The sequence below is a fragment of the Cheilinus undulatus genome, linkage group 1, assembly GCF_018320785.1.
Source record: "Cheilinus undulatus linkage group 1, ASM1832078v1, whole genome shotgun sequence".
In the NCBI taxonomy this organism is placed as follows: Eukaryota; Metazoa; Chordata; class Actinopteri; order Labriformes; family Labridae; genus Cheilinus; species Cheilinus undulatus.
In genome coordinates, this window is record NC_054865.1 from 28,905,461 (window position 1) to 28,922,021 (window position 16,561).

The window sequence follows — 16,561 nt, forward strand, 5'->3', positions numbered from 1 at the left end:
TAACAGCGCTTCTCATTTTGTAGAACTGGTCAGTATAACTGACAAACAAAACAGGTTTTCAAAGATGATATAAAGATGATGTTTGGGTGATGAGCTACCTTTTCAAACATGCAATAGTGTTTTGAAGTACCATGAAACAGTTATGGTAAGTGCACTTACAGTTTAGAGAAAGCTAAAATGGTTTGTACAGAAGGGCCAAAACCACAGAGAAGCTGAAAGAAACTGAAATTGAACACTGATAAGAGTGCTGCAGAAACTTACGATCAGAAAGAGTTGACTCCTCCACTGTGTTGCTAAAGGGTCCTACCACATCCACTCCATTAGACTGCACGGCCAGCTCATAGCGGGTAAAGGGCTTTAGTGCCCCGAGTAGTATCTCCTGAGCAGAGCTGAAACAGACACATAAGACTTAAGTTAGTGTGCCATGTGTTTTATTATCTGCTGAGCACAGTAAAAAGCACATATCTTAAAATATGTATGATACATTTGACCTTTTCTCTGCTTCTCATTAATACCAGCCTCCAGTAATTTAATGTTAGGTTTTTGATTTTATGTACCTCTGTAGCCTAAGTCTCCACTCCTTACTTAAGATCACTTTTTGTACACTTGAGACTAAGGCTGTAAAATGATTACAGTGCTTGCTGGCCAATCGAAATAGAGAGGGGGTGGAACTCAGATAATGTCGGAAAAGAAACAAATTTGACTTGTCTTTTGGAGGGTCAGTTTCCAGGTTTACAGCATTTCTAAATCAGCTATGTAATCAACATTACTACATAGGCCAATGCAACCAAGTTAGCTTTCCCAACATGAGCTTTAGCAAACATAGCTATAGCCATAGCTAGCTATGTAGATAACACATATACGTAGCTTACATAGCTTCTTTGTGAGATTAGGTTTAGCTATGTTAGCTATGTAGATCAAGCAGCTAACAGAGCTCTGTCAGCTACACTTGCTGTGTTAGAATATTTTAATGGAGGAGGAGGAGTGTTTTTTTCCAGTAAGCAGACTGTTTACTTGCCTTTATTAAACCTTTAGTTATCAGCTCAGTTTTTTAACTTTTAACTTTTGGTATCCTAACTGTAACCTTAACCCTTACCCTAACACTAAGTGGAAGTTTAATGCAATTTTAATTCAAAGTTTCAGCATGTATTTCTGTTCTAAGATATGTAGTGTCTAAGATAAAGTTGGCATCAGAGATGAATGGTCAGCCTGTCTTGAAGGAAAAGGTCAAGAAGTCTCATGGTTGTTCCTTTGCTAGCTAACTGTTTAATTAAGTGGAGAAATTCAGTGATTAGGAATACAAACTGACTTTGCCTTTAAAGGAGACATCGGAAAGTTGAGCAACAATGTTATAATATTTGGCTTTTTTTAGTTTTTAACCTTGCTTTAAAGGGCTTTTTATGCCATCATTACTCACCATCATATAATTCTACTTCTAATAATGTGACTTTTTAATTCATCAAAGTACACTAAATCTAATCCTGACTGGTTGGACATCTAGAAACAGTATCTCACAAAGAAAAAGGCAGGCCTTGCTTCCATTATTACTGACCTGGTGTGATAGGAGACCAGCGAGGCGTTGGTGGTGCCTGCTGGGCTGCAGCGCACTGTGTAGTTGATGATGCGTACGTTGCTGAACCGTGGCTTCTCCCAGCGCAGCCAGATGGAGGTGGAGCTATTGGCCGTGGCTTTGATGCTGCTTGGGGGCAGCGGAGGGGGGCGCATGGGCAAAGCTGATGCTTTATAACACACACACATAGACACACACGTTTGGCATAAATCTTGGGAAATGTAAACACAATATGTCATTGTTTATAGGCCAAAAAATGATGTAGGAGGCTAGGAGTTGTCATTCATTCATGTATTTATTTATAGATGCACACGTGGAGAAGATGAATCTTACGTCCTGGGGCCTTTTCTGTCCTCCCCTTCCACACAGCAGCTGCTCCTTCTATCTGCTTGTTGAATGCCCAAATCTTCACCTCGTAATGCCTGTCAGGAACTGACAAATCAGCCAGAGACATGATATAATTATTATGTCATGCATGTTGTGTACATGTGTGGCAAGTAATGCCTTTAAAAAAAGACATTTTGTTTTGGTTTAATGCCCTAGATTTCATTTCTATTCGGTCAGATCTACTTTGATCATGCGGGGTGTTTGACCTATATCACGAAAACCACAATTCCACATGTATGAAGATACTTTTGATGCACATATCCTTTTCAACAGAGATTAATAGGAATTTTTCATGAGAGGGTCTGTTGCTTTTTGCTTCTCACTTTTTGAATGAATTGTAACACACTTCCTTGCAAGAACACTGTTTAGAGAGCAATTTCCTTGATCAACCTTGAACAAGGTTGAGCAAAGAAACTGTCCAAAAGCCTGGCTTTTCTAAGCAAAGTGAGGCGTAGTATGAAAAAATATTTTCCAAAGGTTGATGAAATGAAGATTGAAGTCCCTCTACTCACAGGAAATAGCCTTTTTAGTATTTGTATAATCAAAGAAGAATGCTAGTAAATAAACATGGCATTTAAAGAGGCCTGTGTCAACAGACTTACCCAGCCCAGTGAGGAGATGATACCTGGCCTTCTTACGCAGCCTGATGGTGTGGGTCTGAGTTGTTCTTTCTCCATTGGTTGAATCTTCAGCCTCCAACTCTCGACAGGACAGCTTGTACCCGGAGACTAATGTGTGATTGGGTGATGAGTGCCAGGTCACGTTGAGTGTGTTCACTCTGGCTCGGACTTTCAGCTCGGTAGGGGCAAAGATCACTGAAAAGGTTTGAAAAAGGAAAAACTTTGAAAATAAATCACCAGGATAACTGAGATACATGCAAGGTGTCAAGAGTTAAAGAGTTCAAAATAATATCTTGGCTGCTTGCTCTATTTTGCCAGCTAGTTTGGCTTATCAAGAGTGACAACAAAGCCAACAAATAGTACAGTTTAAGGTCAGTGACAGGATTCAGCTTAAAGAGGCATAGCCTCCTGAAAAACAGTCAGTCAGATTAGACATGCCACTTATTATTCTGCATCATATTTAACTCTTAGCCTTATTAGTTAAGACAGAAGAGTTCAAAAATTCACGACATGCACTGTTTTTTTCTGTGTCAAGTTGACAAAAATATTTATTTCTCCTGTAAGAATGGGTAATCTAAAAGAGGACTTAATAGGGATCCCTTTATTTTTGGAGCCAGTCCACAAATGGGCACTTGAGTAACCGCAGTTTTTGTACATCTACACAAGTTTCAGTTTTTGACACCAGCATGCCACTTTAATGCTAAACCATAACTCATCTATCATCCTACATTAAATCATTGCACATTTAATGTAAATACGTGGCTGTAATTCTTCATAATACATTTCCACTCAGTGTTTTTTAGGTTTAAAATGAACAAGAAGTCACAGTTTTAGAGTAACATCTTCCGTTCCCTGTGTGCTCTCCAAGTTACTAGAAATTCAAAGGTGATAGAATGACACAAATAAGAGTCCTTGTTTTAAAAAAAAAAAACAGGGACTTTGAGAATAAACAAATACTCACTGAACCAATTCTGGTGTCAGTCTTACCCATGCTGTGGTTGTTGTGGTTGTAGTGGGCTAATGTTTGGTGCTGGGCCCACTCAGAGGGGACCCCAAAGCCGACACCTGTTCCTGCTGCAATCCTCAGTCTGTAGGTCTGGTTAGGTTGCAACTCTCTAAGTGTGAACTGAGTCTCATTACCCCCCACCTCCACTGAGAACACAGAGTCCACTATGGAAAACACAAATTAAAAATACACATTTATGCTCATTCTTATATTCAGTCTATGAGAAAGGTTGAGTTATTAACAAGTTGGAACCTTTTAGATAACTGATCTTCAGTTAAATCTGATCCGTTGAAAATATGTCATCTTCCCTTTAAATGCATTGTTAAACTAAAAAAATTAGAAATTCTACTGTCAAGAGAGTGAGGATCCTATTACCTCTAAGGCTTGTCTTATTCTGCAGGAGAAAATGTTATATATTTGCCTCTTTTAATCTGAAATTACCTCTGTAAGATGGTCTACCACTCCTCTATGCAGTCATTATTTAGCAGTAAGATGTACCTACAATCAATGCATAACAGCAAATAGAAAAAACACAATATTTGACTAAAACTCAAACCTGGGCTTTGAATAGGCTGTTTAATAACCCTGGCTTTCTATTTAAGCCAGCCTGGTGGGTTTCCTTGTATGCCTAAGAACATTATCCAGCTGAAAAATGTACTCAAAGTATAAAGTCTATTACAGGAGTGGATATCTTATATTCTCCTTAAGATTCTCAAGTTAGACACAATTCAGTACTAAACCAAAACCACAACATTTCTCCCTCTGTGCTTTACAGCTGATTTGAGGCATTTCTCAAATGCTTAATTTGTCTTGTACCTAACATGTCCTCTGTTGCTTTTGCAAACTCTGTCTCTGACCCATCTGCCCGAAAAGTCCTTGGGCCTGTGCAGGTTTTCTCGAGCAAAATAAAGTCTTTCTCCGATCCACTTTGTAGACAACATAGCCACTTTCTGGCACATCTCCAGGTTAAAAGAGTGTAGTCTCTAATTGTACATGATTTGACACCAGTAGTTGAAAAAGGCACCTGCATATCCTGTGGTAGCACTTTTTGGAAAAAAATTTTTTAACGTCATACAGTCTGGCCTCTACTGAAGCCAATTTCTGCCAAATAAAAAAAAAAGTGAAAGTAAGGCAAACCCTAAAACAACAACAACAACAAAAAAACAAACTATATCATAATTATGATTTTATTATCATCTCATATTTTCAACTTTTTAATCTCATAATTATGACTTTTTATTTAATAATTTCACCTTTTTATCTCATAATTATGAATTTATATCTCATAAATATGACTTTTTATCTCATAACTATGACTTTTTTCTAAGAATTTTAACTTTTTATCTCATAACTATGACTTTTTTCTCAGAATTTTGACTTTTTATCCCATAATTATGAATTAGGATTCTTTTTTTGTTTTCTTAATGGCCAAACATCCACATTTTTCTTATTTAAGTGGTGGAAATGGGCTTCTATAGGCCTCAGTCTGCTGTGCTGCTTGTCTTTATAGCAGGCTGTAGTGAATGTTTTCTCTACCTGTAGATTTAACACACTATGGACTCTTTGGCATAGAGTAATCATCTCCAAAAACATTGAAGACCTTTTACTTGCACATTGAAAATCCTTTGAACTGAAAGCCTGACAGAGCTTTTGCACTTAAATGCATTAAGTAAACCTGAGCCTTGAATTTTGCTGTTTGATGGTTGAGTGTTCTTCCTGATGACACATCCTCTTTTTAATGATTTATTTTAATGAATGCTGGGGTGTTCTTACTTTGTTCCATGCAATCAGCATTTGATGCTGATTTAAATTATACTAATGGCCATTTCAGATAGCGTACATATATTTTTAAATTATATCATCTACCCACACAGTCAAAATTTAAATCAAAAGTCTACATTTGTAAATTTATTTCATGGTGAGTACATGTTTACATGATAGTATTTAGCTACTAATGCGTGATCGTTTTTTTCTGTAGAATTAATACAATTTTGGATCCATTCCTTGTGAAATGATGATTCACCAGGTGATACAGTATATGTAACATAAAAATGATTATTACAGTATTCATTGCTGTTTTCTTTCACAATTTCAGATATTTCTCTGTCTTTCAAGGCCTGTTACACAACAGAGAACAGAGTTTTTTGTCTAAAATGAACTCAGCTCCTCTATGAAGAGGCTGATATTCAGAGTAATAGATCCATTTCGCCAACTTTACTTTGGTTGCAATATTCTTAAGTGGCATACAAAGGTCTCTGCACTTTTATGACATCAATTTCCTGGAACAGAAACATTTCATTTGGTATTTCATAGAGATGAGCATCAATAGTTGTCTTTTATAGCAATAGATAATTTTTATTAACTACTATCAAATCAAAAACTGTTCCTGAATATGAAATGTGTTTTACTGACAGGTAAGGCCTGCTCTATGACTGGCAGAGGTTACTCACCCTGATCCAGAGTGCTGTAATCAATGCGGTAGCGGGTAACAGCTCCTCGACTGTGCTGTGAGGACAATGGGTGCCACATGAGTCTGATGTCTGTGGGGGAGGTGCTGGCTATGGACAGCTGTGGAGGTGCGCTCGGCACTACAGGAAGAAATAAAAGACATACTAAAGAATCAGATGATAGACAGACAAAGCCATTGTACAGTCATACTCTTTGTGGACAGCAGTCAAACCTAGGCTGTCTTTAACTAATCTATACTGAGTACTCTGCAAATTATTTGGCACTTACCAACATTTAAAAACTTACAAGTGTTAGATAATTTATCTTGTTTTAAAAGTCACTTTCTTATTTTAGGTGTGAAACTTTAAAGTCTAATCTTAAATCAAGCATGATCATATATCTTTTTTGTCTCACTTAGTCAGGAAGTCCTTAAACTAAATAAATAACTCTTAAAATAAGCTACATTAGTTCTCTCCCCCACAGTCTCATCAAAATAGATCTTGTTTCAAGATTCAGTAACAAACTCAAGTTGCTTGATTTAACAATTACACAGAAAGCATCAACCAGTCCAGGGTGTACCCTGCCTCATGCCCAGTGCCAGCTGGGATATTTTTAATATTAATTTTTATTCTTCCTTTTTTCTTTTGAATTGTCTTGTCTTCCTTTGGCATCAAGAACATATTTTTGTATGATGATTGCCATTTGTTAAAATGGTCTTGAATGTTGTCAGGCTGATTTTGAGAATGTGCAGCAACCCAGACTCACTGTTGATTGTGCTGACAGTTTAATAAATGGTGGCAGTTGTCATACTTGCCATCCTGGTTGTGATTTCAGTAGAAACAATAGGATGTACGGTCTAAAAATATGGACTGGTTTTAAGTTTTATGCTTCAGTTTTAACATGGATTTAGACTGGGGGTGCACGGTGACGCAGGGGTTAGGGCTGTTGCCTCACAGCAAGAAGGTCCCTGGTTGGCTTCCCAGTCAGGGCCTTTCTGTGCGGAGTTTGCATGTTCTCCCCATACACGTGTGGGTTCTCGCCGGGTTCCTCCCGCCACCAAAAACATGCTGGTTAGGTTGAAATATTACAAATATATTTGCTTAAATATAGTATATTTCTCTTATTCATAGGCTGTAGGAAGTTCAGTTTTAAGCTATCTCAGCTTAAAACCAGCATTTTTTGCTTATTTTTAAGCCTTTTGAAGGGTTCTGCCGACTCATCTTATCAAGTCAAATTATCTTGCTGCATAGACGGATAATTTCACTAGTTTTGAATACCTTTCTTCTCAGATTTAGTGTTTTTAATCTTATATCAAGGCACCCATTTTTTTGGAGTGTAAACATTTAAGTTGTTTTCCTTTGAAACTGAATAAGGAGTGTCAAAATCAAGCACTTAAAATTCTTGAGGTGCTACAAGCTTGGCAAACTGTTCATGCTTTCTATGAGTCAGTGAACTATCCAAGGCTGCCTGTATTTAACCTGTGTTGCCTTATTTCACTTTTAATACTAACCGTCCTCCAGCATCTCCACAGTGACAGGCAGGGATGGCCGACTGGCTCCCATGGGAGAGTAAGCCACTACAAAGAACGTGTAGGCAGTGTGCGGGAGAAGCTCTTTGATGTGATACTCTGTGGTGTCGTTGTTCATCGCAAACTGGTACTCAACATTATCTGAGCCTGAAAGGCAGGAAAATACACAGACCAAATCATTCTTATCATTCTTTGAGGAATCGTGTGCTTATTGTGGGGCTTAAAACAAACTCATGAATGGATACACACCTGAGGCGAGTTGGCAGTGCACAGAGTAGCCGATGATTTGGTCCGAGTTGTACTCTGGTTTCTCCCAGGTGAGCAGGGCAGTGGTGCTGGAGAGGGGCGTGGCTGAAAGGTGCTGAGGAGGGCTGGGTAGACCTTCCCTCACGATAACGGTTAGTTTTGCAGTGGCACAGGCCGTGCCCAGTCCATTGTCAGCTATGCACTGGTAGTACCCAGCATCCTCCAGTGCCAGCTGGTTGATAAGCAGGACTCCTGGGCTTTGGCTCTTCACCCGCCTGAACGGCTTGATGGGCTGACCGTCCTTCAGCCAGTGCAGCACAGGAGGAGGCTCCCCAGAGCTGTTGCACACAAATCTGGCTGTGTTTCCCCGGGAGAGGGACGCAGTCTCTGGGGGCTGGAGAATCACTGGGGGAGCTGTTGGAAGTAGGAAAGAAGCTCTGACTTTAACAGGACACTGATTTAATATGCAGTTTAAATTCTTACTACTAAAGATTTAATTCTGCACTTCAAAAAGTATGAGAAAAAAGAGCGATTTGTGATAAAAGGTTTAGAATTAACAGAACAACAGCAAAGACACCCTAGTTTTTAGTTTAATCCTACTCTACAGATAATACAATTGAAGCCATCTGTTGATAAACCTAAGAAAAAAGAAACTGTTTGTTTTTAAATTCAGCATCTTTACAGGGGATCTGTTGTTTCCTACATGGGGCCTCTGCACTTGAAAGCCAGATATGGATTTAAGCAATAAATGGATATCAGTTAATGCTTTAAGGGCCACCAGTTAAATCACATAATGAGGAATATTATGCAGGAGAAGACAGAAACCCAGGAGGGCTTGTTTGAGGACCTCCCCAAAGACACATTAAAATGAAAGTCCCATTTCTTTCACAAAAAGGTAGACAAAAAAGATAGAACAAAAAACAAATAACTAATGAATAGGTATAATAAAAGAAAATATAAGTGTAAATACTCGCTGCCTGAGTAACGAATCTTCTACAAATGACTAACCAGGAGTTCAGACCTAATAGAGGCTTTTGGGACCTTTTTCAAATGTTGTTAAGTAGCTCAGATATTCAGCTAGTAAATTCCTAAATCATGGACCTTGGAAACACAGTAAATTGACCTGGTGTGGTCCAAAAGAAAGCAGTATGACAATCAGATGTAATTCTAATAGACTAATGATGAACTTGATCTTTTTTTTTGGCAAAAAAATATTCATTTCATTTAGTAAAACATTTAATCTTGTCTGAAACACAACTATGCAAATCTAGTAAATGGTGTTTTACATGTGAGTATTTTAAGAGTTTTAAAAAGCAGCTTGAGCTGGCAAGTAGTTTAGAAATGCCACTGCTCTTACAGAACCATTTCTGTTGAGTGAGAAGATTTTAAGATTTGATTTGTTGGTACTTGCAAATTTTTTTTATAACTGACAGCATACACCTTCAATGTCCCAATCTTATTTTATTGAAAAACACTGAACAATACCTGTGAAACAATACAAACTTGTTGTTTTAACTGCACATGAGGTAGTTCTCTCAAATATAAATGAAAAGTTTAGAGCATTGCTGTCCAAACTACTAAATTATATCAGTTCCTTTAGTCTTTCATTTTTCACATTTTAGTAGGTAGAGGTAGATTAGATCGGTGGATAAGATCAGTTTCACATGTAAGTATCGGCCGATCACCGATCCCCCAAAATGAAGGAAATCGGCACCAATCGATCGGCCGGTCGATCAATCAGTGCACCCCTGCTAAAAAGTGAAATTATACATTGAAAAAGCCGAAATTAATAGATACAGTCAAAATTATAAATTGAAAAGCTAAAAATATGAGATAGTCCATGTCTAGTCTACATAATAAACAGCTCCCTGCAATCAGGTCAAGTCCCATCTTACTTTAAATCTGCTGTTGTGGCGCCTCTTCTTAAAAAGAGCAACCTGGACCCATCTAGTCACCAAAATTACAGACCAATTTCCAAACTGCCTTTTACTTCTAAAATTCCAGAAAAAGTTGAAGCTAACCAACTCACATCTGTTTTGACTGCCTACAGTGTTTTGGATAAATTTCAGTCCGGTTTCCGTCCCAAACATTCAACAGAGACAGCTCTTCTTAGAGTCTCAAATGACTTAATGATGTCCTCAGATGACGGTGAATGTTCATTTTTGGTTCTCCTTGACCTGATTTGATACCGTGGACCATAACATTTTTATCAATAGACTCAGGCAGTGGGTTGGTATCACAGGGAGTGCCCTTGACTGGTTCTGTAGCTACCTGTCTAATAAGAATTTTTCTGTGTCATTTGGTCCTTTTGTGTCTAAATGTGCTGCTCTGTCCTGTGGTGTGCCCCAAGGATCTGTCTTGGGGCCTATTTTATTTTCCCTTTACATGCTTCCCCTGAGCAGTGTAATCTGCAAATTCCAAGAAGTGTCCTACCACTTTTAAATTGACAAAATCAAAATTTGAGCTAAAAAGTGAAATTATAAATTGAAAAAGTTAAAACTAATAGATACAGTCAAAATTATAAATTGAAAAGCTCAAAATATGAGCTAAAAAGTTAAAACAATAAATTGATAAAGTCAAAATATGAGATAAAAAGTGAAAATAATAAATTGACAAAGTCAAAATATGAGACAAAAAGTCAAAATAATACATTTAAAAGGCCAAAATATGAGATAGTAAAAGTCCAAATAATAGATTGAAGTCATAATTGTGCAATGAAAAACTCAAAATATGAAATGAAAAAACAAATAAATTTCTTTTCCCACAATTTCTTTGACTTTAATTATCTTTACCCTTTATTTTTTCAAATTTTTACATCTTCATGATATTTGACATCATCAAGGTTAAGTTTACATTTTATACTGGAGGAAATCTTCCGACCTTATATTTTTGGGCCAGTTATAATAAGATTTGGATATGATCTTGCGGGTGGAGTATAACTGTACCACGGGCCAGATTTTGCCCCTGGGCCTTGAGTTTGACACCCTTGGGCTGACCCTTTGCATGGATCAAATTTACCTTTCCACTCAGCTAACTGAGCTACTGTTTCTATCACAAAACCACCAGACCTTCAATTTATAGTTGACTCGGAAGAGAACTTGCGTCATAAAGTAGCTCAACAACATTTAATTTGTTATCAAGTTGATGATGTGACTCTTACCAGGCACATGCAGCTCAGCAGCAGCAATGACAAACTCTCTGGTCTTGGGCTTGTTGGCCCTGCAGACATAGATGCCAGCATGGTGACGCCTTGTGTCCCTAATCACCAGATTTGTTGCAAGGACAACCACATCAGTGGATATAGGCTTTCCGTCTGTTCAAAGAAAAAAGTAACAAAGAACAATGGGAAGGCATCAGTCAAACCGTACAGATGACAGGAAGAAAAGCAGAGACCAGCCTTGAGTTGAGTGGGGATCATTTGTGAAGTTTTCAGTTGCCTGAGAAACAAAACAAAACATAAAGGCAGAGCTTGGGGATATGACCTGTGCTCTCATAAAGTGACCAACAGGTGGCTCTGTGACTGTTTGGAATGGGGTTCAATGATTAGTCTGCATTGGCACACTCCTAGGCAGTGTGTTAAATCAATCTTCGTTCATTAAATAGACCATTGTTACGCTTCTACACTATTCAAGTTTAGACAACTAGAATAGTATAGAATCGTCTAGGGTTCACTGGAAGTTGAAAATTACACAGTGAATCAAGGGAAAACTTCAGATGCATTATTAACTCTGCAAAAATAGATATGCTTTTAATCTCATCAGCAAAGCTTTAAAAGACACCCACCAAGTTTTGAAAATGTGTGTGCATCAGTTGTAAAGGTAAATGAATGACAGCTGTAAATAAAGCATGGCTCAGAGCAGAACAGAATAGACAGGAAACAGCTATTAGTATTAAAACAAACACTTTACATCTACAGGTAGGCAGATACGACCCTGGTGTGTTGATGTTTTTTCTTAGAGTGCCTGACAGAGAGTTAGGATCAGATAATTAAATTTCATCAGATGGAGCATTAAAGAAGTATAGTTTTGAAATGTTACCTTGTCGGCTCCAAGAGACAAAGGGCTTCGGCTGGCCTTGTGCCATACACTCCATCACAGCAGGGCGGCCGAATACAACCGTAGCATTCTGAGGTGGTGCAACAATAGTAACTCTGTTCAGGGCTTCGGTAGAGCCTGAAAAACAACATAACAACAAACAATGTTTATTTGTTTTCTATTCGTTATCACAGGACATTATGATGTTAGAATGACATATATTCCGGCTCTCTCTCACAAATTCAGTCACCAGTGTTTTATCAGTTCTTTAAACCAGGGGTTCTCTACCTTTTCAGCCTGCAACCCCAAAATAAAGGTGTGAGACTGGGGACCCTCACTGTACCTGAAGGTGGTTGAGGTGTTGTTGAAAGCAGCAATGTACAGGCAAAAATATTCAGGTGCAGTCTTACATTTCACATTTTAGGATAGGAGAAATCTTTTCCAAAGTATCATTTATAGCAAAGATCTCACCTTCACTGACTTAAAAAATTTTACCCCAAAGCAGTGACTGATGGGATAAAAGGGAGAAAAGTTTGTGTGAGAACAGGTCAGCCATTAGCTGTTCATCCTTAATTACAGGGCTAGGTCCGAATCCTCCTCCTCGGTGAGTAAAGATGTTATTCAAAGCATAATGTTTGTGGACTAAAAGGACCAGACTCTTATTAGGTGTATATCAGTCTCCAAGGTACAACTGGTGTGAGAGAGCCTTTCCTCCCTGCAGTTTTGCTCAGCTGAGGCAGTCTCAGCAGCAAATAATGCTAATGATCTCATGAAAGAGGCCCGGCATTCTGTAAACACATTATAAATTAATCATTGAGATTACATACGGTAGCCTTTGGATATGCATTAGGCTCTAAGTGGGTCAGTCTGCCTTTGCAAGGACCAGACTGTAGAGTGCGCCTTCAAAAGTGTCTGATGTAGATAGAAAGGGGGAGTATGAGCAAAGTTAAAAGAAGAGAAATGAGAGAATGGGACAAGGAATAAGAGTTTTTCTTTCACATCTTCAAGATTCTCTTAAGTACATTGTGTTAAACTGATGACCTCAGCATCGAGCTGTCGAGTCCTGGCCGTGACTGCCGAGTTAATCTTATCACAGGACACTTAGGTGCAACAAGTGATGTGATAGCATTAGACTTGACATCTGTCACATGTAATGGTACTAATAGACCCTCAAGCAGCTTCCTTTTTGGGAGTCAGCCATAAGACTATCTATGAAGAACGGCCACATTCAGCCTGTACATTATGTTAGGCATGAAAATCCTTTAACATCTATCTTTCTCCAAAATCACCACTTCACAGGGATTGAAAAAAGCGGTATTTTTTTTTAACATGATTAACACTGAATGGTCATAGTCAGCATCTTCTTGAATGTTTTTATTGGTATATTTTTCAAAAAACACACTCATAGATAGACATTTTGACCAATAGCACTGATTTATGAAAGAAAACTTTACACCATGAAAAACTGAGATAGGAGGTTACAGCCTTACACCAGGGATATTCTACGTATGTCTATTCAAACAGTAAAGTGTAAAGAATGAGAGGATGCTTTCCCCTTTGTTATAGAGTTTGTATTGAAATGATAATAAAAGACAAATCCTTCAAATAATCACATTCAACACTAAAAAACTGAGGCGTGGCTTAATGCCTTCCAGGGCTTCTAAAGTGGGGAATACGTTTAATAGAAGTCCTCTCTGATTTACTTGCTTTGGCTCAATAGGTCTAGCTTTCCTTCTTTCTTTCTGTCTTTTCAAGGACACAAAGGCTGAGCCTCAAAAAAGGACACAATAGTTTCCACAGTGCAGCCAATTACAGTTGACTGATCTCCAGCTTGCCAAAGACACAGGCAGAGAAAACAACATGGCTTTTGCTCTGCCTAAAGGTGATATCAAATACACCGACTGTTTCACTGCAAAATGTAACACACACAATCAGGTCCTTGTAAGCTGAAGTCAACCTGGGAAGCCGGCTGAGTGTACACTACACTTGCTATGCTTAATAATAAAAGACGCTTAAAAAAGCATAACTTTGGAGGCTGACCTTGAGTTTCATTGATTGAAACATGATTGCCCAATAATTTATTGGTTACTCTCTGTACCCATACTTTCCTAAGCTAATGTCCATTTAAGGGTTGTACTTCTATCTGTCTGGGCAACAATACATGTTTGAAAACTTTTTTTATAGAACATTGGAGCAAAATATGTTAAAAAAAAATCAAGTCAGAGAGGCACACCTTATACACATTTTGTATAAGGTTTTAAGTCTTTGAAGTCCCCTGTAAAAACTTCATAGGTTTGTTGTATGACAGGCCTCTGAGACTTGAACCACCAGGCCAAATTTCAGTCATGAAAATCATCTCAAGATTTCTAAAATCTAGCTTCAAAATCATGAAAAATGAGGCAGTAAAAACTGCTCTAGGGTGGTGTGGGCGTATCTGTTGAATGCGCTGAAGCCGCACCCACTCATGAGAAATATCCTCTAAATTAAAAAAAAATGTTTCTGATCTGTGCAGCTGCCTTGCTCTGTTCCAGAGCAGAGAGACCGACGTAGAGGATTAAATTGACTGTTTTCTGACAGAAATCTCTGTTACAATACATTTAGTATTGTAGTGCTTGTTAGTGCTTGTTGCCACACTGCTCATTGTGCTCTAAGCACAAGAAACCAAGAGACAGAAAAGAGAGGGTCACAAAAGTCTTATAGGTCCAGTTGCTACAAGTTATTAAAATGTTGCTGTTATAGGCTGGTTAGGTGCAAGCTAATCAGATTGATACTATCATTTTAGTATGTTCAGACAACACAAGTTTTTAGATCACTAAATAAAAAGGGGGCTGAAGATCAGATAGTTATTTAAAGGACCATCTGGAGTTATTATTGTCAGTGATATGCAACGATCAAAAATTGTTGTTTGAACCAAAACATTGATGAAATACTACTGCTACTAGTGCGGATTTAATGTAGTTTCTGAAATATTACTGTTAGACATTAAACAGTGTCTACACTAAAATGAAAAAAAGATGCCTTCTGAACGTCATTGCAGAGGCTGGGAGGGAGGGTATAAGACACGCCTAATCCCACTTCCTGCTGTCCTTTATCAGCCACAACAACATTCAGTTTAAACTGCTTTTCAAATTTTAAGATACATTTTTCTGATTCATTCTACCCTATTTAAATGATGTTTGCATTGTGTTTCTTGATGACCCTGATGAAGACTGTTAAGCTGAAACACATTAGTCTCATCAAGTTGTTCTCTAAACTTAAAGTGTTGCTGGGGATTTCTGTTTCAAATTTGATTTTAAGTTACAATATCATAACCGTTCAAGGCAGACTTATCATGAGCTACCTGAGTGTAAAATGATTATGTATGGTCACGCAGAGGAAGTTATCAACCTCATTTTAGGAAACAAATGTGTTATTATTCACAATCTTGGTCAACAGCACTCCATTACTCATAGCCCTGGAATGTCACATTTATGTCTCTGATTGGTTATTCCCACCCAATTAGAGCCCATCCCAATTCAGTGTTAAAACTTTGTGTAATTTTTTTTCCCATACCCTGAAAAATGGTGATTATGGAATAGGAGGGTTTGGCCTAATGTAGTGAAAAGTTTGTATATTATCTATTTCATTTTGAGAAAAACACAGTTTATCCACAAATTTGGTCAATAGTACTACATTACACACAGTACTAGAGTGTCACAGGAATGTCTCGAATTGGTTGAGCCCACCCAATCAGAGTCCATCCCAATTCAGTGTTAAAACTTCTTGATTTTTTTTCCTATTTTGGAAATAGGAGGGTTTGGCCTATAGCAAAAAGTTTGTATATTATCCACTATATTTAAAGAAAAACATGGTTTAACCACAAATTTGGTCACCAGGACCACATTACTCACAATGCTAGAGTGTCAAAGGAATGTCTCTGACTGGTCGAGCAGCAAATTCTAGCTATTGGCTGCTACGAGTTAAGCTAAAATTCAGGGAAAAAGTGGATGGTAACCTTTTGACCTTTTGAGTGTGGTGATGACAGATGGCACCACACACCACTTAGCACCAGATCAGAGAGTAGAAATTTGTCAGAGATATGTAGGTGCAGCAGATGGTTTCAACCTGAAGGGGGCAGTCACTATGCTTATTTTTGAAACAAATATAGAATTTCAATATGCCAAATTGTCAAGACTTGGATCTTAACTGATCAAATGTGCTACTATATCCTCATACACATAGGTTTTCATCAGAAAAGACGTTGTCTGAGGGCTCAGTTACTCTTGAAAGTGATTTATTTGTAGAAAACAGGACATAGGAAACAAGGGGGAAAGAGTAGACCAGGATACAGGATGGGAGTTGCTGGTCAGCTCTGCACCTCAGCCACCAGCTTGAAAGACCAATTTCAGAGAACATGAGGCAATTTAAGCACTAGGTCATCTGTGCCACAGCTAAAACTGAGTTTAAACCTATAAGTTGGTTTCTACATTGCAAACCCTCATTTGTGACAGGCTTTGAATCAGTCATAGATTTGAAACGCTTCCAGTTGTTTCATGAAGAGATGAAGAGAGTTTCAGATGCTTACAGGAATCTGAATTAAATGTTTTAACCCAATGCCATGAACCATATATAAAGAGACAATACTGTCTGTCAACACTGAGGGAATGAAGTATCTTAATACCTGTATGTGTTGCAGCTAACAGAAGGACAGGAGAGATAAATGCTGAGCACTAACATTTAATG

At 38.1% G+C, this 16,561-nt stretch overlaps 1 protein-coding gene across 2 annotated transcripts in view; it reads right to left on the minus strand.

Annotated features, from left to right (window-relative positions):
- The window catches only part of igdcc4 (immunoglobulin superfamily, DCC subclass, member 4), a 100,965-nt gene that overhangs the window by 17,399 nt on the left and 67,005 nt on the right, over positions 1 to 16,561 (minus strand). For both annotated transcript variants that reach the window (XM_041794658.1, XM_041794649.1), the window contains exons 5-14: positions 11,843 to 11,977; positions 10,966 to 11,118; positions 7,809 to 8,219; positions 7,542 to 7,706; positions 6,034 to 6,171; positions 3,565 to 3,747; positions 2,560 to 2,772; positions 1,904 to 2,002; positions 1,553 to 1,739; positions 262 to 389 (exon numbers count right to left, since the gene is read on the minus strand). In XM_041794658.1, the coding sequence (XP_041650592.1) occupies positions 262 to 389; positions 1,553 to 1,739; positions 1,904 to 2,002; positions 2,560 to 2,772; positions 3,565 to 3,747; positions 6,034 to 6,171; positions 7,542 to 7,706; positions 7,809 to 8,219; positions 10,966 to 11,118; positions 11,843 to 11,977 (1,812 nt within the window). The remainder of the gene's footprint in view (positions 1 to 261; positions 390 to 1,552; positions 1,740 to 1,903; positions 2,003 to 2,559; positions 2,773 to 3,564; positions 3,748 to 6,033; positions 6,172 to 7,541; positions 7,707 to 7,808; positions 8,220 to 10,965; positions 11,119 to 11,842; positions 11,978 to 16,561) is intronic.